The sequence below is a fragment of the Pavona decussata genome, unplaced genomic scaffold, assembly GCF_977016875.1.
Source record: "Pavona decussata unplaced genomic scaffold, jaPavDecu1.1 SCAFFOLD_102, whole genome shotgun sequence".
Lineage (NCBI taxonomy): Eukaryota > Metazoa > Cnidaria > Anthozoa > Scleractinia > Agariciidae > Pavona > Pavona decussata.
The window spans coordinates 1,173,923-1,200,979 of NW_028145517.1; the positions used below are offsets into that span (position 1 = coordinate 1,173,923).

Consider the following 27,057-nt stretch of genomic DNA (forward strand, 5'->3'; position numbering starts at 1 on the left):
CTTTTTTCTTTATCAATGTTTTCTCTCTCGCGATATTCGCTTCACTTTCGACAAGTTGGTATTTTCTAAAAAATTTAAAAAGAGAAGACAAGCTCTCTTCCCTGTGAGCAAAAATATTTTACTTTTTTCACGCCACATTGTCCCATCGATCGGATTGGGGGGAGGGGGGGGGGTGGGGGAATTAAGCCTGAACCGGCTTTTAAACGTGAACAAAATAAAAAAAAAATTAATATGCTTGGAATCAAACACATGCGTGGGAAATAAATGTGAAACTGAGACTTGAAGAGTATAGATACGAGTACAAGTAACACAGACATAAAAGTCCTCCAACACGAGAAAATGCTTAGTTTTCCATTACAAAATTTTGTGATCGGTCGAAAAAGGTCAATTTTAATCTTGTCGTAGGCTTTACCTAACGCTAAAATTTAAGGGATTATCCGATAGCTCCGTCGTTAAAAAAGAGCTTTTACGTCTACGGCGAACATAATTACCATTGATTGAAATGCCTACCAGTGCGTGCATTCGTGACATCTTTAACTTGCATCTTAAAGGGAATTGGAAATCTGAGGGAACATGAAGCGGTGGGCAAGTGTCGGACGCAGTTATTTGATTTTTAAAATTTAGACTTTAATTTTTTTCGTAAGGATTTTCCTACCCCAGACTGCCTATCATTGGGACTTTGTTTGCTCAAATGCATTTTCTGTTCCGTTGATGATCTTTCAAGAGCGAAGAAATGGATCGAGGTTACGAAAAGTTTATCGCAGTAGCGCCTGTAGAATAGAATATTTATTCATCTTCACATCTCCACATTATAAATAGAAAAAATAGTACAACTATAACGGAGAAAGGGCAAAAAATAGTTTAACTAATACTTAGCCCTTAACATACAAGGATGGTGAATTATCGCTTTTTGTGGGAAGAGAACGAAAGCAAATATATATTATAAAACATAAACACACATACATAGTTTAAATATAGACACCGGACAGAACTATTAATAAGGGTGATAAGAGCAAAATAATTATGCTAAGTCAATCTTAATATTGAGAGAAGTACAATTTATTGGCCGGCTAATTAGAACAACAAACGTACCCAGGTTACGTCCAATCCCCAGTTTCGCGTACCGGCTTAGTCCAATATTCCTACATGTTTTGATGTTTGAGATGGTTTAAAAAATAACGCACAGGAGGAAGTGTTTTAAGCAAGCGTCACATTCATTCATTACGATCTCTTGAAATTGAAATTTAACAAAAAGGAGAAGACCGACAAAATCGTAATCAGCGCATTTCACCGCGTTTGAGCTAAAAAAAAAATGGAGGTCACGCAATGATAAGACCCGCGGTTTGACAGGATAAAATCCCGGGTAGCCTCTCAGAAATTTGGATCTAAGAGGACTAGGGGAGGGGTGTGACGAGGCTGCTTCCAAAATTTCATTCCCTAACCCTACCGGTATGACAGTCGAGACCAAAGTATACGAGTTTTCATAACCCCGTAGACCAAAGCCTTAAATTTCTCCAGCTTATGCCAAAATAAAAGGGCATTAATGTGAACCTCATTTTTGAAGGTGTAGAAAAGACTCAGCAAAATAGATCAAACAGTTCGCACACTGTATGTAGCTCACACTATTTAAGGGTTAACCCCCACCCCCTCCCCCCTTCCTACCGCACGGATGTCACTTTATTGCAAAAAGCATTGTTTCATCTTTGTCCCAAATAAATAAGACACTTTTTATATAGCAATCAATTTCTCGGTACTGCCGAATGTAAGAGTGTTACTTCCAGTACCCTACTAAAATACTCTGCTTATGGAATCTCTTATTTTAGGAATCCCCTCCGAATAACTCGGTTTGATTTCCTTTTAATTCCCTTCACAGTTCATAGAGCTCGTGTTGATCAACAGGAAGTCAGTGAACGAGGCGCCAAACTACTCAGGCTTGCCTCATGACAATGAATTCAATTTAACAGAACGGATGTTCTGGGACTCACTTGGGACAGAATCACCCCTTTGACCCTGTCTGAGCAATCTTTTGTTAGCTTAAGTGTATTAAGTGCATTTCAGCTCGCCATAAGCCTATTATTTCTATAGAACGGCGATTATTGGAAGCAAAACATGCAGGAAAGCCGTGTTATATATTTTTTAAAAGCTACAGATACTCAACAAAAAAAAAAAAAAAAAGCGAACAAGAAAGGACTGACAATCGCTTGTGCTTTGGCTTGGCTGTTTTTGTTCGTGAATGTAAGGTGGCTTTCAAATTTATGCGGATTGAATGGATAAGCCACAAGAAAATGCATTGTTCTGAAGATTCATGCTCGTTACCATGGAAATCGTTTCATCGTGTCACGCTAACTTCCTTATATCTTAACACTTAGGGCCTTCAGGCGTCAACACTACGCATTATGTATAGCACATATAAAAAAATTGGATTTATTTAGCAAGCACAGTATTCAACAACAAATTGTATCAAATACTGCTCAACAGCTTTCACTTAATGGCAACGCTTTAGAACATCATTCCCACACTCAATATTTTGACCATCTTGTGCAGCATAATAAACAGTACCACAGGAAAGTGCTGCTCAGTAGCTTTCATTTGAATGGTCACACTTTAGGATTTCATCCACAGACTCAAAAGTTAGAACCACCTTGTATAGCATAATAAAAAGCACCACAGGAAAGTGCTGCTCAAAGCTTTCATTTGAATGGTCACACTTGAACACTTCATCCACAGACAATTTTAAAATTTCATCCTTGTTTAAAACGATAGCATGATCTGCGACGAAAGCCCTCTTTAATAAACGCGGGACCACCGCAGTTATGTACGCAATTTATATTTAAGCAGTTTCGAAGAGAAAACTGAAAGGAAATTGAACCCATGACCTGTGCGATTAAATCACAGCGCTGTAAAAAAAATCGAGCTGCATGGTCATTTTGTGTAAGTAAAATACACGTAGAAACAAATAGATTGAGGTGAAATGTGTAAAATACCACATACTTGAACTGTTTATGAAAGAATTAGTAAATGCACTGACGATGAGAGAACAGTGCAACTTTTCAAGCAGTTTCAAAGCAAGGCCGATTGATTATTTCGTGACATACGATTAAAAAAAAATCTAACTATCCGTTACAAACCACAAGAACCGTTTTTCTACTACTTAGCAGTTATTATTTGAATGGCCGCATTCAAGGATTTAACCGCAATTAAGAGTCAAAGCTGGGGTTACCTCTAAAAGGAGGGAAATGTATAAAGAGACCGCGCAAGAGACGCTCAGAGGCTGGTGGAGGGGCAGGGGCTAAGTATATGGGACTGGGAGGGGGTGGGAGGGGGAGTAGATTTTAATTTGGTTCTTGATGATCCTCCAAATGACCTCTTTTGTACTATGCTTGCTTTTTTTTACCCCATTTTGTAAATAGCGGATCACTTCAATGAATCAATACACCTACGAAAGGTATAAATATGTTGAAGTTTGGATATATTGTTTCTGTTGGAAAGTATTGTATTCACTGGTTAGAGTTCCGCTTGACATCTCACCCCACCCTTCTGCAAAAGAAGACTTGGACATGAGCGACTAAATTCTGATTGCAGCTTGGTAGTCTTAAAGAGAGTAGTCTCAAAGCCATCTGGCCCCAGTTGTTCAAAGGGCGGATAATTTTATCCTGTGGATAAGTCACTATCCAGCGGTCAAATGTACTCCAAACAACTGCTTCTGGCAAGTTTTCCACACAATCCCATACTTAAATTAGACATACGCTTCTACTCTATACACGAATTATAGGGTTATAGGGAAATTCTTGCACACATTTATTTGCCGCATAGCGACCTATCCAGTGGATAACATTATCCGCTCTTTGAACAACCGGGGCCTGCAGTGTAGAGGTTTATTTAGGTCTGGTTGATTTGCGCGCTTATGATTGATTTAAATATCGGCGCAACACCTTGACTGTCCAAGCTTGATTTTTGTCTTTTTGCAGGATAGGCTACGTAATGGTATGTGCCCCTGACCTCGTTTAAGCAAACATTAATTTTACTTCGCTTAAGCTTACTAATAAGTGTGTTTTCCTTTTTTAGTTAATCTTAAAACACAATAATCTATGGTAGAAAATCACGAACACATCTTCAGTGAAACTCGGACAATTAACAATGGCAGACTCAGGAAAACCGGAACCATGTTAGGCCCAATTACCTTTCTCCTTCAGTTTGGTGAATTAAGCTTGTTCCATGACTGTATATAAGTTGAGTTCATCATGTCACGAACATGAGGAAAAAAAACGTCTAAGTTCCTAAAGGGAATCCAACCTACGATCTTTCGTATGCAGCTTTTAGAGAATCCAACCGGTGAACTGAACGCGCGTCACTGTGGGCTAAGTAATTCATTTATTTCAATGTCAATAACACGGGGAGTGCTTGCGCAATCTCCCGAGCCAAAGGCTCTTCATAAAGTGTTTGACAATACCGTCAGTGTAATCCAGAGCGAATTGGAATTTGGAAATGTTGGGTTTTGAGGAGAGGGAAAAACCGTAGTACCCGGAGAAAAACCTATCGGAGCAAGGACGAGAACTCAACCCACAAATGATGCCGGGTCCGGGGCCACATTGGTAGGAAGCGAGTGCTCTCACCACTGCGCCAACCATGCTCCCCTACTTTGGGCTAGATTCTCCTCGCGCACTTATTATATTTTTGTCTTTTTTCCACGCTGACAATACTATAAACATTACACGTACATTCCATCCTTTTTGCATTTCATTTATGAGCTCCAAATTTTTTATCCTTCTTTGTTTATCTTGTGTAAGTCAAAAAACCGGACAATGAAGTCAGCATAGTTAAATTTTTTAACCTTATGAGCCCCCGCACTCTTGACAACATTAGAACATAATACTAATGCACGCGTCTCTTGAGACTGTTTCATCTCGTTTGAGATAACTTCCTTGTTTTCGTTCCTAATAAAAAGCATTTTTTTCCGAGATTAAATTAAGAGAGTTGCAAAGCCTTTTCGTAAACGCTTCCTTAAATGAATTAGGTTTCAAAGAATGTCGCAAATGGTTAGCATTCACATGTTTGCGCCGAAACTGAGAAAAATAAAACCGTGAAAACGTAAGGTTTATCAGTTTTCCAACAGTTGCATGTCTATAAAACCTAGTCTAAACCTAAAGAAACAATGGTGCAGAAAAAACCTAATCAACCCCATAAGGCTAGGTGACAGAGGACCCAACCATTTAGTACTTGGTACCTTCCTCTCTGAAATTAAAATATCATTGAGGTGTTTATCCAGAGTTATTCTTGGTTTGATAATCTCTAAAACGTTTTACGGTTTCTTGGATAAATATTGAAATCCCTAATCTCCTTTAAGATCTTGACTTCCCGGTGCACTTTGATTATGATGTTGCAAAATCAATAGTTGCCCCGAATTCCTTTCCTCAGAACAGGAAGAGAAAGGGATTAACAAAAACGACTATAATTTCTACTAGCTGTGTTTAATCAGAGTTCTACTTAATATATAGGCTTCTGTTTTCGACTAAATTAAGATGTGGGCCATTAGGAGGACGAGCAAAGCAAATCGACGGAGGAACAGAGAGGCGCAAGCAAATATTTTTGCGGTGGCTTTTGCAGTAAGTCCAAACTATCCGTATTTTAATGTCGCACGGATAAATTGCGTTAAGTATCTTTTGAGCAATAGTACAACAAGTTGAGTTTTTTTCCATTTCAATTTCACTCTCCGGCTCTTTTGAATTGTTAGTAACATGGGACATCAGAAAGGGAATTACGGGCGCGAAAAATTTGTATATTTTGTTAATATTTAGTACAAGTCAAGCAGTGGAGCTCACGCTTAAAAAACGTCAAGTCGCTGGAGCGAGCTGGTCTGATTACGTAATATTTTTCTCATTCATGCGCTTCCACAGGGAAACTTAAATGGAGATTTTAAGCACCTTAGTATGTAATCATTCCAAATAGGAATGAACTAAGGCCAGTGTATAGAGCTAGAGGTACAGCAATAAAAGGAATGAGAGCAGAGAAGATCCTAGGGTTTATTCAGTTTAAATTTTAAATATATATATATATTTTTCATTTTCCGTTCCTCTGTCTGTGGGTATTTGTCGTCTGCAGCACGTTTTAAAGCCATCGTACCATAACATCGCTTTAGTCTTATGAAGTCCTATGTAGAATTTTACTGCAAACACCTCACAGTAGGGAAAAAATACCAAGGAAGGATCTGAAATATCTAGTGTACAATTCAAGACCAGCTTGTTGGTTCTATGTATCTAGGTAACAAGGCGGTGAATGACACGTGGATATACTACCCTTTCACCTCGTTTAAGCAATGCTAAACCCGATTAAGATTTTTTATTTCAATTTAATCCCCGGGTTCTTCGCAAGTGACAATCGTGTGCCATAAGGACAATGACAGGTCCGAAATCGTCTATTTTCAGTAGAATTTAGTCTCAGCAGTGGAGCTTTTGCAAGTGAAGCTTTTTAAGCATCACTTTGATTGACAACCTTTTTAACTTGTCTCAGCGAGCTTGCATTACCTTACATCTTCCTCATTCTTGAGCTGGGAACGCTTAAATATAGTTTTCGAGCACCTTTCAAATCATTCCAAATTGGAATAAGGTGCAGTCGATTGAGGTGGGGTGAGAACAGAGCTACGACTGAGAAGAAGGATGAGGGCAGAGAAGATCTTAGTTTTCTTTGCCTTTCAGTTGGTTTCTTTGCTGATGTATGTCACTAACGGTGAGCTTTTTAGTCATGATATCATTTTATCGCTAAACTATTAGTTTGTTGCAGAGAAGTTCTGCAAAAACACCTAACATGAGAAATGCTACCTCGGGAAGAACTGAAATATTTGTAGTGCTACAATTCTGGACATTTCTTTTGTAGTTCTTTGTATAAGTTGACGACAGAAATTAATGTCGAGTTTAATAGTTCGCTCGTTTTTTGATCAAATGTGCACTGAAGTATATAGTAGGTGAAGTGAACGAAGAAGAGAGAGAGAAGAAGGAGAAAGTAATTTTCCAAAATAGTTTCTATTTAAAGGACTTTGTCTTGCCCGTTTCGAAACTAGGCGACAACACAAAGAAACAAACGATTTTTTTTAAATAAAAAAACTAGTAGAAAATAATTCATTTTGTTATACCTGTACTTCAGTAAGTAGAGAGTAAGGTGTAACGCTGATCGCTAAAAGCAGTATTCCAACAAGACTTTTGTAACAATTCATGATTTTAATTTCAAGTACATTTATATTTTAAAAGTATGTCCCTTTTGTTATCCATATTAATCGTTGCCTTTGTCGAGCACCCCAAGTTCCTTAAAGCTTTTATTCGCTTTTTCGCTTTTACAATCCTCAATTGTCATTGATTGTTTTTTTTTTACACTCTCAATGTGTTTTAATAGCGTCTCGATCGAAGCCGTATTAATTGAAAAGTGGGTGACCGTCGGCCTATTCAATTTCAGCAAGGCGTACCTTGAGGCAGTTGAGGGCGTTCTTGATAAAAACGGCCTCAATGCTTCACTAAGCAGATTAGTGGTAGAAAAAGGACTCACTATAATGACCTTTTGTTTCTCTTTAAATGTCATTAATTCTTAACCTAACAAAGCTCATTCTTTTTGCTCTACAGTTGACGCAACTGCCTACCAGACTGGCAAGGTCAACATCACTGACAAATCGCAAAACAAACACGGTTGTGAGTCCGTATCTTTTAAGACACAGTTTCAAGGCTCCGAAGAAGTCAAAGTGGTAGTGACGCTTAGCCACGGTAGCGAATTCATCAAAATCCATGACCCAGCAGCATTATGGGTAAAATCGGTGTCAACTTCCGGTTTTGAAGCCTGCACTCGCGAGGCGGGAAGTGGCTCTGGTGGTGCGTCTGTGATCAGTTGGCTTGCTTTCCAAGGGTCATATGAAGGCCTCCAAGGTGGAATTGAACAGTTTGATGAATTCACTTCCAGGACACAATGCAAGAGGATATCGCTCAGTAGTCAGACAAAAGTAAGTTTTATCGTAAGCAGTAGGAAGGAGAGAAAGGGACGCTTATATTTGTTTAGGGTAACTCCATCACTGACTGAGTATCCATGCTAGTAATGGGAGCCCACTGACCTACACAGTAATCTTATCATAACACGGGGTACGTTTCTATTATGAGCTAAGGGTATCAAAACCTACTCTGAAAATTAAGGTCTGTGAACTTTTAGTTCTTGAAAATACTTGATTTAGCATTTATCTTTAAGATTAATTAAGGATCACTTGGAGGTAACGCGTGCTATAAAAAATAAATTTACATTATTTTAAATTGATCCAGTTAACTCCAAACACCGGATAAATGTGGTCAACAAGACCAAATCCACATTTCCCTTTTTTACTTGTGATTTTACATTTCCTGAAACCTTTAGTTCCAGATTTCGAGTTCCAGTGAGTTCTACCGCATTTTTAATACCTGTCAGTTTGGCTGTATTTTATTATATTGGTTTTCAGTTCTTTGCGACATAAAAATCTTGCTATTATCGTTTTTGTCTTTTTATGCTAAATGTTGACCTGTGACAAAATCCTCTCTTGCCTGCGATAATAACCTCGGGTTGAGTGTTTTCATCATCTTTGTTATTGCTAAATTTGTGGGTAAAGAATGTTTGCGTGGATGAACATCAGCTTGACCAAATGAGGAGTCAATGACAATGAGCTAATTTCCCCCCCCCCCCCCCCGTACATTAGAAACAGACGACTGCATGATTGACCCTAACCTCCCGTTAAATCATATCGATAAAATTAATTTCACTTATTTTACTGCAAATTTTTGAGACCGTTGCGCAAGGAAATACCTTGCTATTCTTCCCTAGTTGCTCGAGTAACATGTTAGAAAAGTCTTCCCCAATGTACCTTTTTTTCGTAGTTATGAGAGGGGAGGGGAGGGGAGGGGAGGGGAGGGGGATAGCTCTTTCTGGTCATACAGTGTAATTTTACCACAGAGGTTAACATTTCACACCGACAAAGGCCGTTTACATTGCCGTCCCCCTTAATGGAAGATAGACCTTCTCAAAGTAGGCACAGTATAGTCAGGATTCAACTAACTGATATTTAGCTAAAATGGCTCCTTTAGCAGAGCGAAATTTACTAATACTTTTATATTTCTTTTTCATAGGTTAAGCCTCTAGTGTTCGCCACTGTTGAACATGACGGACCTACTGATTCGATGAATCTCTGGCTTGAAAACGTCAAAAACGATAGCTTTGTCGTCTGTTTGAGGGAATTTATGAGCTTCGATGGCATTCACTCTGGCCTTAAAGTGGTGAGTAACAGTCGTAAAATACAGTAAGGGAATTCGAATAACTTAAAATTGTGCAGGGCCTTAAAAATCACTACTACACAAAGAAACTGCAAGAAAATCTAGTCTTGGGGGTATATTAATAGTCTGGCTTCAGTTTAGTTGCATTCAAGAGTTTGGCGAGTGGGTGGAAGGGTTGGGGATATGAGTGGATGGGTGGGTTAGTGGGAGGAGTGATAAGGCGAGATCATTGATAGACCTATAGCGGACACTAGAGACAGCTCAAAATGCTGCTGTCCGATTTAATAACTCATAATTGAAAAGCACATCTGAACACCTAGATATGGAATATGCGCCTGAGTCTAGTTTATCAGCTAATGACAAAAGAGTTCTCTTGCTATTGAACAATACTCCCGTCTGCTGTATTGATTGGGTTGTTCAAGGTCTCCCTAATTGTTAAATTAAATCGATCTGCTGATGAACTCCCGGTGTGCGATTTCACTCAAAATAAGTGCATGTTGCACAATACCTTTACATATGGATTGCTTATCATGCTGTAAAGTTGGTTCTTCTGTCTTAATTTTTTACACTTTCTTAAGTGTGATCACTCAACTGAAAGGGCTTCAAAAGCGGTTTACTTTTCGAGTGTCACCCGCTATTGTTTCCCATTGTTTTTCTAAGCACTCCACAAAGAGAAACGATCAACTTTCAAGTTGATTAATTTGTTTCACTTTTTATTTACTTGCTTTTTTTTACTGCACTCCTCAGCACTGGGTTGCATATGATGACTTTCTATCCTCTTCGAACGTTACGGAGCAAGGAAAGCTCCACTTCGCAGGACTTGGCGCGCCTAAGAAGGAAGATAACTACGCCTTTTGCCAGGTAGGGCAATTCAATGAAACACATTTACTAAGGCCAAAATACCGTATTCGCGCTTGAATGTTTTTTTGAAGTGGTTCTAGATCAAGACCTAATTAATTTTTTAGCAAAAAACCTTGTAATGAAAATTTAACTAAATTTACTACATTGAATGGAGTATATTTAGATTGAAGACAGATTAAAACTCGATCGATTCCTTTCAAAACAACCCCAACTGATACTTAAGACTAGTGTAAGACATGCTCACCCTTTAGCACTGCAATTATTATTAGGTTGATGAAGTACAAGCATTAAAAGAGAGGTCGCGATTTGATCAAACATGCTAGAATTAGCTGATACACCTTTTCGATTACAACGTTATTCAGTATGATTGACTTGAAACAAGAAAACAGCTTTAGGCTATTTAAAATTCATATTTTAAGTACAGCGCCCGTGTAGAGCCAGTTTATAACTGTGTGTTACTACCCTGCAATCATTGAAAACAACTTTTGTAACCACATTTTCTTTCTTTCTTTCTTTCTTTCTTTCTTTCTTTCTTTCTTTCTTTCTTTCTTTCTTTCTTTCTTTCTTTCTTTCTTTCTTTCTTTCTCTCTCTCTCTCTCTCTCTCTCTCTCTCTCTCTCTCTCTCTCTCTCTCTCTCTCTCTCTCTCTCTCTCTCTCTCTCTCTCTCTCTCTCTCTCTCTCTCTCTCTCTCTCTCTCTCTCTCTCTCTCTCTCTCTCTCTCTCTCTCTCTCTCTCTCTCTTTCTTTCTTTCTTTCTTTCTTTCTTTCTTTCTTTCTTTCTTCTTTCTTTCTCTTTCTTTCTTTCTTTCTTTCTTTCTTTCTTTCTTTCTTTCTTTCTTTAATGAATAGGATTTTAACTTCGAAAACCGTTTCTATGAGCCTCCAAAAATCCTGGTATCTGCAAGCCACGACAACACCACCAGTGCATTGTGGGATAAAGCAGATGGTCGCTACAGCAACGCTTTAATTGTTTGGATTGAGGTAAAAGATTGCAAATGTGTTGAAAGGTTTATTCTATTTTATCTTCCAAAATTTTTACCAATCAAACTAACTGTTGTAAATTGTAGCTAGAATTGCTAAGCCTGTTCTACTTGTCTGCGCGGGTTTGGTTTAAGTTCAAGAATACAAACAGGAAGCTAAGTGAATTTCGCCAAAATGCTCAAGACGAGAACAAACCGTATGTTTAACTGACCAGCTTTAAGGAATTCTCAAAGACAGGAGAGAGAGCAACTTAGAAAGGTTGGTCCAACTCCAATCCATCTCAACCCTGAAAATCCGTAGTCGAACGCAGTTATTTATAGTTTTTTGTTACCAAGCATACTATTTTCAGGACCGATCAATGTTTAACCTTCTTCGCAGAGGCTCTCGATCTCAGGCTCGTCATGTAACGCAATCCTCCCTACGTTCGTGGGGAGGATTGCGTGACGTAACGAACCAAAGAACGTCTGCGTAGAGGCTTGGTGTGTTCGAAGTGACACAGCAATAGCTTACAACGTCCCCAAGTTTAAATCACAATACTTATTCTGGCGTAAAATGTTTACATATACCAACTGTAATGTGTACCTGTTACGTTTCAGGCAATCACCCGGTTGTCTTTCAAAGTGTGCATCAAGGACAGCCAAGGAATAAGCAGTTCCCACGACCCAGTAACTGTGGACTTTGCTGTTGTAGGAGGTAATGGTGCCTTCCAATTTGCATGGTGATATCTAACGGTGCATTTTCTGCGAAGGAAACAGCATCAAGAAATAACCGCTGCGTTTTAAGGTGTTCGTGATTGAGAAAATTATGATAGCGCATCAAAACTAAAGCGGAGCAGAAATCAACAGAATGGTGGGATTAAGATTGGTAATGTGACCCCCAGAATATCAAATTCACTTTGATAAAAGATCACAAAACATCATCAAGTGAAATACCGCTTATTGCATTTATCTGAATTGTAACATTTTAGGAAATCATCAGTTTACAGGTTAAGAACCACCTTGTTCACCAAAGTAAACAGCAACACTGACAGGAAAATAATTCATGTTCAGCAGCTTTCACCTCAATTATAAAACTTAAGAATTTTAAGCCCCGCTTAATTTAGAGTAAAAAGCAGCAGCACAGGAAAATACCCCTTTCGTTTAAATGATAATACATTACGATATTTTCCAAGACGACGTTCATTAGCACTTTCTAGGATATTATCCATAGATCCAAAAGTTAGAGCCATGAAACAAGACCCAAGACAAGACGTCTGATTAGCAGGATTAGGAGTTCAATGAAATTAAATTGTTCTTTATTTCATTTTATTTTCCTAAGATCTTGACCCGTGCATCAACGTTACGTGTGATTACCACGCCGTCTGCAGAGCTTTCAGCGCATTTGACGCTCGTTGCATATGCGAAGAGAGCTGTCCATCTTACGAGGAACCTGTGTGTTCGTCAAACTCGACTACGTTCATTAACAAGTGTCACTACATACTGGATGTTTGCAGGCTCAGGAGCAACCACACGCTCTTTCATCCAGGAAGTTGTACAGGTGAGCATGCGCACTCAGAACTAACGAATCTAAACTTTGGTAAAAGAAACACGACCATGCACACCATGAACAATTGATCAGCAACAGAAACACCCCATTTTTGTTTTGTTTTGGTGGAGGCTCAGTACGTCGTCCACCTATAAAACATTTAACCATTGAAACAATGGTGCTGAAATTTATGTTGGGAGGGCCTCAACCGTGCGCAATCCTTTCTTTTAATGTTCAGACTACAGTTGAGTATCTTAGCAGGAACGTTTCAAATGGTCAGTTGCTCCAACACTTTTTAAATCTGAAATCTAGGGCTAGTCAAGGCCAAAAATTCTTGTCTAACAAAATCATATAATAAAGAAGCTTGCCAGGATTTATAACCCTTGCCTTTTAATAACTATGACCAAAATAAGAGATTTTCCTTACCACCTTTCTGACCAACCTTTTAAATTTTAATACCACGTTTTCAGCCAGAACAATAAAACTCTATACTTAACTCTGTTTCAGTAGCAAGGAAACATATTTAATTTTACTATAATATGATCAAGATTTCTACCCGTTTTCAAACCAAAACGGCTGAAAAACCATACTCGTAAGGATGACACGTACCGATGCTGACTTTCACTGGGAGAATAACCTCCTCCAGTAAATTGAAAGACGCTTCCCGTGTTGGGGGCCAAAATGTAGCTGTCGTTCTTTCGAACATACTTAAGCAACTTACACCTCTGAAATACGACAAATTCGGAAAACGTTTACAGTGTAATTGAAGGGTACAGGCTCCCGCACACTAAATTTTTCCAGGTTTCTGCAATAGGAAAATGGATCTTGCCTGTTATCAGTTTCATAGGAAACTGGGACTGGTTTGAACAAAATGAAGTAACTTAATCAAAGACAAATCTCAAATATTATTGCCCATGCTTTCTGGTACTTTTATTCAGGTGTTATACGACTAGTGAAATGATTTGATTTTCATAGCAAGTCTTCCCATGACTCTATATTGGATTGTGACTGCCTTCGTGACAAAAACAAGTGTCACGGTCCGTCTACAAAACTTACTTAAAGAGTTTTTCATTTCATGACATGTTCCTACCTACTAAAATATTTCTCCTGGTTAGTCTTCTCGCCGACTTCCTATTTCAAATAGTTGCTTTTCTTTGCCCTTCAATTCTTTCGTTTCAGCCGAAACTGCAAAAACTACGAGCAATCTCTGCATGGGCCAGTAATGATTTGTCTAATTGGCACCAATTTATTTTTTGCTTGATTTTTAGGATTTCCAGTGCAACGGGGACGAGTTTCGCTTACGCGACACGTGGAGTGGGCTGAGACCGCCTGTGAAGTGGTGAATTTCCCGCCTTTTTCGTTCTATCCAGACAAGGAAGTGCACGTGCAGATAACGACTAACCACTGGAACATTAGCAGGAATTATTATGTACATGATGCAACTGTTTCCTGGGTGGAAAATGTCAACTATGAGAATTTTAAGGTAAATGCCAAAGAGGAAACAGACAAACAGACAAATCAGTAAAAGCACGAAAGTTATGTATGGCCGCTTGTCATGTCATAAGACATAGATAATATTTTACGGTCTGATTACATCGAGGAAGGATATCGATGATCCTAGTAGGTGGATAAAACTAGCGCCGTATCTTTTCTAAATTTGGTTAACGTGAGGAGGGGTAAAGTTGAACCCCTTGCTGGTATGATCCTAACCCTAGGACATCTTGACTGAGAAGTTGGATCAACCTAGCAAGTGAGTCAACGTTTGTACATTTTCATGAACCACTTCAGGGATAACTCGCCAAAACAAGGAAACTTTTCATGTTTCGTGTGCCTGCAAACATAGGCAACTTTGAAAACAGACGATTACGTTGGGCGTTGTATTTGTTGTTGTTTTTTTTATTAGCTTTTAGCTTTATTCTGATTTTTGTGTAGAAGGTTTAGGAAATGGGGTTGGGGTTTATGTTTCCGCAAAGTTTTTACAACACCAGTAAAAGCCTGAAAAAAAATCTAAACAGCCGCAAATAAAATTGTCTTTCGCTCGTTTTTACTCCGTATTCCTCGTTCTACGAAACTGTATCTACTACGCTTGAATACAGTATTAGAGAGAGGGCTTCCATTACGGGACGTAACCCGCAACACCTATTATGACTGAGAACCCTCAACGAGACCTTAATGCAACGGGTCATCTTGATGATAAGAGGTTTACTTCTACGGGTGGGAAGCCCTCTGCAATCACCCTGACTACGCCATTAAAATACGCAATTAATTTTCTCTTTATAAAAATATCATTTCAAGGTTTGCGTGACCGCAGCAGGAAGAAATGACCGTGCTACCAAAGAGTTCGCAACGGTGGATTGGATGGCCTACCAGGGGGCACCAGATGGAGGAGTGGCGGGGAGAACACGTGTGCCGGAATGGTGGACTGGAACAAAATGCAAGGAAGTCACACTTCCTCAGGCAAGGGTCTATTTAAATGATAAAGTTTTTTAAGCCCTCTGCCTGTTCTCTCTCCCTAATTTTTCTCAGCTTGAAACCCTCTTTCATTTTTTTTTCACAAAGCACCTTCCAACAACTTACAAAAAAGCTTTCTTTACGCTTATCTAGAGGGTTTAAACCTGTTCATAAATTGTTATTTCCTTTTATTAACCAACCACTTCGTTGCTAACAGCACATCTTCTGTTTAAATTTTGAAAAGGCCTAGAAGAGCACATGTTAGCAAATATTAGTAATTTCTCTGCATTCATATATTTTGCTTATTTACATTACTGTCAAAATAATATCAGGTGTCGACGAATAAAGTGTTTCACGTTTAGAGCTATCTACAAAAGAAGAAAGGTGGCTAAATAAGTTAAGCGAATTTGTCAGCCGCCAAAAAGGTCATCTTTTGCCAGTTATCAGTAAAGAAATTTGAGGTTGAGTCACACTTTGAACGTTTACCCAACGAGGAAGTAAAGTTTAAGGCTTGGTATTGGTCAGTTGTCGATAAAAAATGCTTTACACATGCTTGCATTCCGGTTCAACTAAATACGTTTCTTAAAAATTGTTTCTTTTGAATTGAACAGGGTAAATTTGCAGGTACACCTACAATTCTTTTGACCGCTGACCACGTGTCCTCAGCTTACAAGCACGACGCTGCAAGTCTTTGGGTGGAAAATGCCACAAGTTCATCTTTCCATATCTGTCTCCGTGAATTGCAGAACTACGATGGTCTGCATCAAGACATTTTTGTGGTATGTTAAGTTTTTGCTCTTCTAGATTATTCGACTTTGATGACAGAAAAAAACTGCTTAAATTATTCTTATGAGCCTTGACTTAAAGCAAAAAATTGCATTTAGTTATCAAAATAAACTAATAAAATAATAATAATAATAATAATAATAATAATAAACGGCTCAGTGCTTGCCCCACGTACATCAACCAGTAATCTGTAGAAATGATAAATAAAAATACTTTTCGGGCCCGAAGGCTCTTCGGCAGGTTTGAGAAACGCACGCCTGGACATAGAGGTGATTGTGAAAAACGGAAATAGACACGCCAAAACTAGGAAAAAGGCTACTATCTGCTTTCAATGCGCAGATTTTAAAGACCATAATGTCAAAAAAAAAGCTATACACGGATTGATAAATTAGTGATACAGTGAGCCATATGGTGCTTAGTTTGGCTTTTGCTCAACTGGTGTCTTAATTAACATTGGCATATGCGCCTGTTAGAATATTAGGAATTGCTGACTATATTTCGCTGTATTTCTGTTAGAGCTGGATGGCTTTCGAGACAATCCATCGTCCTCTTTTTACGGAGAGCAGGGAGACATATTTTCCAAACAACAACTCACTCTCTACAAGCTACAATGGCGCGTTTTGCAAGGTAAGCCTTTGACAGAAAAATCATAGCGATTAAATCTCTCTCAATAAGACTAAACTAAGAAAAATAACTGCAGTATTGTGTTCTCGAACAGGTACTGATTCCTTTGTCACCCAAATAGGATTTTGAGTTTATAGTGGCCAAGGACTCTTTTGTGCTGGGAATTAGTCAATACGGAGAAGCCAGGCCGTACCAATGGAACAGACATTCACTCAAAGAAATTTGTTACCACAATTGTTCTCATAAATGATTTCAAAAACAATATCTTCCAATCTATCATCAATGATATTAAGACGACATATACTTGTAATTGGTCAACAGGATGTGCGCTTGGCACGAAATTACGACAAAGAACCAACAATCATAATAACAGCAAGGCACAGTTCGGAGGGCAAAAACCTAAAGCCAATATACACGTCTGTGACTGCGTGGATTGAGGTATGACTTCTCATTAAATCCTTTAAAACATCAAAGAACAAATTCTCCTATCTTGTCCCAATACATTTCTTATAAAAGTACTGTGGAAAACTTATTAAAATATCAAGCAAAATTCACTTTGGGTGATCATATCCGTAATTCTCATGACCTCAGGGGTTGAATAAGAATCGATATTAGAAAGAGAAATTTGACGCTGATCACTCTTAGGGCTAAAAGGGTTAACACTGTTTTAAACATATACAATAGTAGGACAGTTTTAAATGAAAATAAAGACACGAGGGCGCGATTAAGTTTTTGATTTAACCAAAGCCGCCACAACAATTACGCTCGCTTGTAAATTAATTCACCTGAACGCAAAATCCAAACTCGGTCTCTTTAAATGATGGAAACGCTATTTTTATTTAGGTGCAATTTTCCCATTAATTCACCTTAAATGACGTTGCTAACAACTCTCCTCAATCTTTATCCTTTTTCTATGTTTTAAAGAATATCAATACAAGCGAATTCCGCATATGTCTCAAGGAGTTGTTCGCCGACCAGCATGATCCCGTGACTGTGTCATACGCTGTACTAGCAGGCAAGTGCACCAGAAGGTCAAGAAAGTAAAAAAAAAATAATAATTAAAAAAAAAAAAAAAAGAACGTCAAAGCTTCTTAGGAATTGCTTTCGAGTATATTTTCATTTACACTCTTCAATTTTCGCCCTTCAATTCCAAATACTTGGGGAGATATTATTTAAGCATTTATACCCGGTATTGGTCTGATGGCCATGTGTTGGGCATCAAAACTGTTTACTAAATAGCAGCAGATCTCAATTCAATTCTCAAGCATATTCTCAAATCCCATTTCCTCTCATTCAGAAAGCCAAACGGCTAATAACTTTAATTTTGCAAAATGTTCTTGCAGATGTATGCAAACCTGGCTGGTCATACTTTGGCGGTTTCTGCTACGCAACTAGTCATTCGTGCAAAAACTGGACCGAAGCACAGGAAATCTGCCAATCGTACAGCACAAACCTCGTCAGCGTGAGAAATCAAGAAGAGAATGTCTATGTGCAGCATCGCCTGAATGGCGCCAAGGGCTGGATTGGATTGAGTGATAGAGACACTGAAGGAAATTTCACTTGGGCAGACAATCAGCCGAACAATTTCACCTACTGGGCAAAGAATCAACCTAACGACCTCAACAACGAAGACTGTGTTCACACACTAGGAGTAAGACATAATTTCATGTGGAATGATGTAGGCTGTAGCAGTTGTCACAATTACACTTGTTCAGAAGGTATGTTAGAGCCTTTCGGTTTTTCTCTATCTTTTGTTAGGAAACATAACAATTACACATCCAGACCCCGAATACATTGTCCAATCAGATGGACATTCCAAGATATGTACGATACCGACTATTTCCAACTTTAAAGTGCCCCCAACCCTTCAATTTGTTTTCTTTTGGTAGATTTTCATATCTGTGAAGAACTCATTTTCGAAAATTTTTTTTAGAAATATTGAATCCTTTTTGTTTTACGAGCGCTAAAAGTTACTGAAATTTTTAAATTTTTGCGCGCTTTAAGCCCCGCTGGACAAATTTTTATCTCGTGGGCTCATTAGGAATGAGCCAATGAGAAGCGTCCGATATTTGACACTTTCTTAGCTGTGACGTAAGAAAAGGACACCAGAAGGATTCAGAAGGAATCTTATGCATGCTGATTCCTTTCTCTACATTTCGAGAGTTGCTGCATCCAAAAACCACACCATTTTCTGTTTACAATTGAAGCATTACCGCGAATCTTCGGATATTTTTGCACGGTGTCTTTTTCTTACGTCACGCTCCATATTTGGCCGAGTGGGGGACTAATGCGAACGATAGGTGAAAATATTGACAAGACTGCCTTCACTTCTAGCGCGCGTAAAAAAAAGGATTCAATATTTCTCAAAAACTTTTACGAAAATGAGCTCTTGAAAGATATGGAAATCTACCAAAAGAAAACAAATTGAAGGGCTAGGGGCACTTTAAATATTTCATGTCATTTGGACGGTAACAGTAGACAAACCACCGTTAGTTATTTGCAATAATTCAAACCATATCATTTTAAAATATAAGTGGATTAGTTCATTTATTACACTCATTTTTAAATCACTGGTGATCCTTGCAATCTGATTGGCTCTCGACAGTGCGATTTATTCCCAAATTGCACCTTTTTTGGCTCTAAATCGCATCTTTATTTAGCACATCAAAATGTGAATGAAGTAACAAAAATAGAATATTAATATTGACAATAAAACACTGTGATTTCAAAATAGGTGTAATAAAGTGGTAATTAAACTTTGTGTCGTGTAATTTTGGTCTGAAATCATACTTGTGATTTTAAATCAAACTCGCACTGCGCGCTCGTTCGATTTTGAAATCACGCGTAAGATTTCAGACCAAATTGCACTCCACTTAGTTCAATTACCATTATTAATTCGTAAATTGTTTTTTCTTTTTTTTTTTTTTTCTTTTTTTTTTTTTGGAGTTAACCCTGACACATTTATTTACGTATTCTTCTCGTCTTTTTCGTAACAGACTTTGATGAATGTGGAGAAAACAACAACCACTGCCACCAGAAAGCAGTATGTACGAACACTCGGGGATCCTACAAATGCCATTGTCCTTTGGGGTATAGCGGTGATGGTCTGTTGTGCACAGGTAACAAATACAGGAATTTTAACCAATCAATTCAAGAATTTCTGGAAATTAAAAAAAAAACTTTTATTGATTATTCTGTCCTCTGTAGTATAACTCTGAGTCCATTAACACCAAAGTTGAACCAAATTGAAAAGTCAAAAGTTTTAGTGCCGTTCATACAGTAGCTGTCATTTAATATATGCACGATACCTGTATTTGGTTTTCTGTCAATGCTGTTTTTCAACTTTTCTAGTTCTCTTTGGAAGTGGCACTGATAAGAACTTCTCCCAACCTAACTGTTCATGAGCGACGTGAACCTCTGCAATAAACGCCAGCCTCAATGAATGGAAAATATTCACCAGTGCCATAACACTCTAAGCATGGACCATGCCATGTCTGGACAGTTTTTGTTAAAGGCACACTTAAATTTAGTAAAGCAAATTATTGTTATCTCGAATGGTACATTTAAAACAATCAAAAGCAATAATAGCATGAAATCCTGTAGTGTGACCATAACAAGAAACTTATTGGTCAACACTGATCTGTGTAATGTGTTACTGTTTGTTACTCTACAACACGGTTCTAATTGTTTTGTCTGTGGATGAGATTTATTTATTTTTTATTTACAGACCTTCCACCCTCACTAATTAGCATTAAAAAAGTAATCATAGTAAAATTAAAACAAGGAAGGTTAGCGACTGCACAACAGAGCTAGGCTCCCATTGAATAAATATCATAGAGCTAATATCTAGTAATAGGAATAATAATATCTAACAAGTGAGGTTTTCTGATGAAATCAACTGAACGCTAGCAATAATTATCTAAAGAGGACGGAAGTATTAAAAGTGCCTGTTTATTTGACAGATGTCGACGAGTGTTCCTCGAGTCACAGATGTGACAGCAGTGCCACGTGTCACAATACAGATGGATCTTACATATGCGTCTGCGGCAGTGGCTACTCAGGAGACGGACGCACTTGTCGAGGTATGTATTTCACATGAAGTTTTCGTAAATTTGATAACTATATAATGACAATAAGGTTAACAATAACAGCAACTACAATAATATAAATAACAATTATTATAATACTAATATTGATTCTTTCTTCTATGTGGAACATCTGTTTGTTGAAAAATCAAATCAACTCAGCCAATGAGTGGAAAAATCCAGTATAAACTGAACAGGTTGTGGTGCTTGTAATACCCTAACAGATATTAGCAAAACTGACTAATTTGAGATCTACGTTAGCTTACTTGATCAAAATCTCATACAGTGAGCCTAATGGTCATAATTAGTCTTTCAGAGAGTCCAACGCATTTGCTCAGCCTATAGCAACTTCTGGTTGTACGTATTCCAGGTCTTTCTAGGATTTTCATGACCCACACACGCCCTATTTAGCCTAAAATAATGTGACTCGTGCTGCATGTAAGATACCTCGTTCAATGACTACAGCCAACATATATGTCAAACACTTTCCTCTTTGTAGATTTGAATGAGTGTTCACTCAACACTCACAACTGTGATGTCAACGCGATCTGCACCAATACCCCAGGATCATTTGACTGCAAGTGCAACCTGACGGGCCATTACTATGGCAACGGGACAAAATGCACTCCTCACCGTAAGTAACTTTTCACTTTCTCGTTTGTCCTAGTCATAAAACCATTACACTTTTTACAATTTATCTTGTGATTGTCATAGAAACTACGAGGTTTTGCGAATATTTGGTGACAGATCAACACACTCCGGTGATTCCTTAATTCCGTACGGTTTAGCTGATGCTGTTGCTATAACATCACATTATATGGCAGAGATTTGGAACAAGTGATATTTGTAGGTCATGAACTGTACAAAGCCTGAAATAAGACGCATTTTTGTGACAGACCCTGACAATTAGTGTACCATTGTTTACAAGGAGGACCACATTGCTAACTGCTTTGAGTTAAATTTGTTCGTTCTAGGAGCTTTTAGGCTCAGCGGTATTTACTTGTATTATAGAAATGAAAGGAACAAAAATGTTGCGTTGTAAAATGGTAACATACTTCACCAACGGAAGACAAGATAATTATAGTAGTGTGTAGTGGTTTCACTCTCTGTGGTTTTGAGCCATGGGGTGGTTTGTTTATTCATTAGGATGGGTCTGCTGCTCAGCATAAATGTTTTGACGAACATTTAAAGAGGAATAGGCTTTGATTCCACATTTGTGAACACCTCGTTGTAAGAACGGGTCATTTCTTCTATCACTGAAATTAATTCAAATCATTGTTGCATTGGAATTTGTTGATTGATTCCCGGCGTTTCGGTGACTAAATTTCAACAATCAACAAACTGACTGGGTCTTTACAAAGTTTTAAATATCTGTCGTTTGCGTGACCAATCAGTAACAACAACAACAACAACAACAACAACAACAACAACAACAACAACGAGATAGTTGCTAGCCGGACACCCAAAATAACTATAACGACTTAAACTAGTCGTGTGCCCCTGAAAGGCATTTACTTTCCAAAAAACTTTCCCAACACACACCGAAAAAAAGCCGTCCGTGGCATGCTTGTTTGGTAAACTGATTTTTCGATTTTCTTTGTTTGTTTGTTTTTTTTTATTTTATTTCCTCTTTTCATTTTCGTTACAGGAGGCCTTGATGATTCAGTCATCTTGGCCAACGACGTCAGCAAAACTTCGCAGCTAAACAGCTGGCTTTACCCACACCTGCAGGCAGTTGACAGGAGTTACTGGGCTCGGTGTTATCGAGCTTCTGTTGATACCTGGAGTGCGCCTACCTTTCACAGAAAATGCGACGGCAAGGGACCGACCGTCAGCCTTGTTAAAGTCGGAAGTTACATCTTTGGGGGATACACCGACATTCCATGGAAATGTATGTTTGCCCATTGATTAAACAGTTAAACCTGACAAACAAAAACAAAAACAAAAACAGTTTATCACAGGGGTGTAGGGGGTCACTTTCAGCCTTGTTAAAGTCGGAAGTGACATCTTCGAGGGTTACACCGACATTCCATGGAAATGTATGTTTGCTCATTGATTAAACAGTTAAAAATTGACAAAACAAAAACAGTTTATCACAGGGGTGTAGGGGATCACTGTCAGCCTTGTTAAAGTCGGAAGTGACACCTTCGGAGGTTACACAGACATTCTATGGAAATGTATGTTTGCTCATTCATTAAACAGTTAAAAATTGACAAAACAAAAACAGTTTATCACAGTCAGGGGTGTAGCAGGTCACGGGATAGAACTTTTAAAAAATCTTGACGGAATACGGAATATGGCATAAATATCAGGAAGTAAGAAATACTATGGTCGAGTGCGGGTGATGTACAAAATTGAGGCGAACAACGGGACAAAACTACCAGGGAGATAAGCGTAAAATTGATGCTGAACACGGAACATTGCCTGATTTCATACCGTGGGGGTCTGGGTACGAGTCTGTGTATTATGGGTTATGGGACTCAACACCCACATAGCCGGAAAGAGCACACCGCACTTTACAACATTTCCAAGTTTGGTGTCAATCAAGCTAATATTAGGAAAGATACAGCCATTCAAAAACTCCAAATTTTACTAAGAAATGTATGGAACGCCGGACGTGTGTCCGGCGTTCCATACATTTCTTAGTAAATTTTTAAGTTTTTGAATGGCTGTATCTCGCCTAATATTAGCTTGATTGACACCAAACTTGAGGATGTTGTAAAGTTCGATGTGCTCTTTCCGGCTATGTGGGTGTTGAGTCCCATAACCCATAATACACAGACTCGTACCCAGACCCCCACGGTATGAAATCAGGCAATGGGAAGATAGTATTGTGGGTAGCGTTAAAATTGAATACCGGATGAAGATTCCAAATGCGCAATAGGAGATGGAAATATCATGGTGGGGATCTTTTAAAAATAAGCCAAACAAGGTACCAAATACAGACATCTTCCTATAGGAAAAAAATGGCTTGATTTGAGATAATTTCCTTCATATTTGAAATTGATCTGCGAAAGCTGTGAAAAGATAATCTTTGAGCTTGGCCAAAGAGTTATCTGCATAAACTTCAGGGATACAATTGGGTTAGAAAACGTTTCAACGCATTTTTAATTTTCCATACATTTGTCTTTGTCTGTCTGTTTCATATTCGTGTACCCTTTGCTCCATTTTCAAAGTGGCGAACTGCATCTATACACAATCGCCATCATCATCATCATCATCATCATCATCATCATCATCATCATCATCATCATCGTCATCATCATCGTTCCATCCCCAATTGGAGAATTGGGCTGGCATTTCACATCTCTAATCATTATTTCATTTTCCCCTTGGGAGTCTTACGGGTAAGTGAAATAATTCCTAACCTCATCTAATAAAAGAAATCAAATGCTTTGTTTCAGATGATGCTGGATATCAGTATACGACAAAATCCTTCATCTTCTCACTGAAAAACTATTACAGCTATGGCCCTTTCAAAAACGACATCAACCAATACTACCAGTATGCTACATACAGCGGTTATAATTATGGTCCAACCTTTGGTGGAGGGCATGACATGTACCTGGCAGACAATGCAGGTTACAATTATAATTCTGGCTTCAATTGCTACTCCTACACGAGTCCCTACTGCGACAATAGGATCTGGGTTGGCGCATCTAGTTTCTGCCCAGATGAGTTGGAGGTCTACTATGAAGCGCTTGCGTAAACGTGAATATCCCTAATTTAGTTGAACTGAACTTCATTTTTGTTGATTTTGTTTGCTAAAGTCAGATACCTCGCTAGCATGCATGTGCACGTTTTGATTCAATTTTTATTTTAATGTTTTTTTTTTTTTACAAACGTTTTGATGTCTTCATGTCTAAATAGATAAATTTAGAGCATGTTCAACACACTAATGAACTTGCCATATTATTCAACAAAAGCTCAAATCCTAATTCAAAAGTGAAAACTGATTTGTCAAAACACAGAAAATAGCGTATCTTTTCATCCAGAATGTGCTATTGAAGATTTCAATCACTGAAGTACAATTTTATTTAGACATCGTAAACTTTAACGGTTGCATGCTCCCAACAATATAAAAATAACATAGCCATTGTCCTATTAAGTCTAGTTTTAGTTATAGAATTACAAGCATAAGATCAGTAAGATTGTAGAGCTCCCTCAGGAGCTAGTCAGTGATCGTTTGAGTATAAAGAATTCGTGGTTATTTTACAGCTAGGGAGTGGTTGCATCATGTGGATAGAAAACATCATCATGCCAAAAACCCTTACATTTGTTTTCCTTTACTTTATAGAATTAAAAGCGTTACATATTAGCAATTGAACCCTCCGTTCAGAGTTAAATAATTGTTTGAGCACGATTCTTGGTTCATAGTATTATCTACATTAGGTTGCAGCTCACGAATGTTTGTGTAAATCAACAGGGTGTACCCAACGGAGACTCAATTTAAGCACATTACCTACAATATCACTTCTGTTCTTCCCTGTTCTTTGGGGTCTTTAAAGACCTATTTGGAGCATCTAACAGTTTAATCTTTTCGAAATTTTAGCTGAATACTGAAATCGCAGAAAATTTTAGCGAATCGAATTGTATCTCTCAAATCTCACCTGGCCTTATTTCGGACTCTGAAGGTCAGTTTTGTCGACCTCAATTAGATCAGAAAACATGAGGCGAGTTTGGCCATCGGAAGAGATATTCCCCGAAACGAACCAATGGGTACCCCTAATGATCACGTGTGCTTCTACTTGTTTGTTTTGCGTTTTGAAAATGAAGTACTTAAGACCGTAGACCTCTTTCAGAGAAGAGTTTTAAAATGTCTTGATTATCAAGTAATTCTTAATTTACATTTACAATTACATGTTATTTGGTCGGTAAAATCATCAGATATCACACCAACCGTAAAAATAAATAAAATTAGTAAATGAACAAAATACAGATATATCAATATATAAAATAATGATATTTTAATTGGTATGCAGTAGTAGTGAAGGCCGCCAAAAATATTGTTGTACATTGCAAGGTTGTCACGTCCTTGCGTTCAGGAAAATCGGAACAACCAGAAAATCCTATTCCATTCGCCCATTCATTATGAGAGTGGAGGTTCCGATTAAAGAGTGAATGATTGTATGAGCGTGATTCTTAATTGGCATTTACAACCCACTATGTATTTGTTTGATGTTAATAATAAATGAGATGGTTTTAAAAATTTCGATTGCTTTGTTTGCCTTCAATGCGTATTTAGTCCAAGGAGGGATGGGAGAGAGGTATAGTGAGACGGTGCCCCCCGGAAATCTAATACTCTGGCCTAGTTACTTTAGACCAAAACACATTTTCATTTTCTGTACCTATTTTTGCCCTGGTTCTTTTCCAAAAAATCCATCCATGCTCAAGCCTATATACATCTTTTTTTCCATTCACGAGCACATGGTGAAATGCCTAACTGGAAACAAGTGTTGCTCTTTAAAGTTGATTTTTCTTTTGCCTTATCGATAGGTCGTTTAATTAAATCGTCTGTACTGTGGTAGAGACAAAAGTAAGATCTTAAGATCTTAGTCTTAAGGTCCGTTGGACCGTGTTGAAAAAGGGCCAACAAAAGGTAAATTATAATAGTGGGTCGATGTTTCGCTGCAGACAGCAGCTGATAGTGGTGGAGGTGTTGGCAGGAGCAAGGGACTCATTGAGATAATGTTTCACGACACTGTCTACAATGTGTGATGGAAATCACGCCGTAATTAGCTTTATTTTTACCTTTCTTGTCACGCTGTAAATTAGTTATATGCTCTATATTTATTGTCACGTTGTAATTAGCTATATTCTATCCGGGTTCTGTCACCTGTACTGAAAATGAATGAAGTTTCATCCGAAACATGTTTACTCTGAAAAAACTGAGTCGTAACCTTTCCATTCCTTTCCTTTAGTATGACAGTGATGTATGTATAATCCATATATGGGTTTGCGCGGAAATCTCTCCCATTCTTTTAGCGCATTCAAAGTGACCAGTATTGGTGCTTTTAGGAAAAAGTCAATTAAATTTCAAAAAGGATTTCCAGTTGTATAATGATCGCCATGATAGAATGATAAATTAAGTTTTGACTGCACAATCGATTTAATGACTATGCACAAATACAAATAAATCACCTGTGATCAAAATGGAATAATTCCGGGAACAGAGAAACCTTGCGTTGGTGTTTTTGAGAGGTTCATTCATTCAGGCACTGAACTCATTTAAACGCACATCACTGAGTCTACGTGCGTCAGAAATGTTCTTATTTTCAAATGGCACCTGATAAAAATCGGAGGAAACGTTTAGCGATGGATAAGCAAAAATAGGATCACGTTTAAGTGATTTGCATCACTGGCCTATGAAAATCGTATAAAACGAGTTTTTCTTATATGGAGCGGCTTTCCGAATTGACTGTCGAAAGTATTTTGAGTTTGCTTTGGCTTTGCATTACTGCGCTCTTTATTTGGTTGCCT

The 27,057-nt window shown here is 38.2% G+C and overlaps 1 protein-coding gene across 1 annotated transcript; it reads left to right on the forward strand.

The window, feature by feature from the left end:
* Positions 1-6,562: 6,562 nt before the first annotated feature.
* LOC146471515 (uncharacterized) lies at positions 6,563-25,790 on the forward strand. Its single transcript, XM_085119984.1, has 19 exons — positions 6,563-6,723; positions 7,608-7,978; positions 9,123-9,269; positions 10,014-10,127; positions 10,976-11,107; positions 11,704-11,800; positions 12,425-12,643; positions 13,900-14,114; positions 14,927-15,088; positions 15,694-15,861; positions 16,385-16,495; positions 16,814-16,930; positions 17,417-17,507; positions 17,836-18,210; positions 19,489-19,611; positions 20,455-20,574; positions 21,077-21,211; positions 22,226-22,468; positions 23,982-25,790. Exons 1-19 carry the CDS (start codon positions 6,654-6,656, stop codon positions 24,284-24,286), a joined length of 3,315 nt encoding a protein of 1,104 aa, XP_084976110.1. The 5' UTR covers positions 6,563-6,653; the 3' UTR covers positions 24,287-25,790.
* Positions 25,791-27,057: the final 1,267 nt, after the last annotated feature.

What these genes read in the sequence shown, in the direction of transcription:
- LOC146471515 (XM_085119984.1), top strand. Translation starts at nt 6,654, where the DNA reads ATGAGGGCAGAGAAGATCTTAGTTTTCTTTGCCTTTCAGTTGGTTTCT. An exon ending in TCATCCAGGAAGTTGTACAG is followed by an intron (nt 12,644 to 13,899) that starts GTGAGCATGCGC and finishes CTTGATTTTTAG; the next exon opens with GATTTCCAGTGCAACGGGGA. An exon ending in AGGAAGTCACACTTCCTCAG is followed by an intron (nt 15,089 to 15,693) that starts GCAAGGGTCTAT and finishes TGAATTGAACAG; the next exon opens with GGTAAATTTGCAGGTACACC.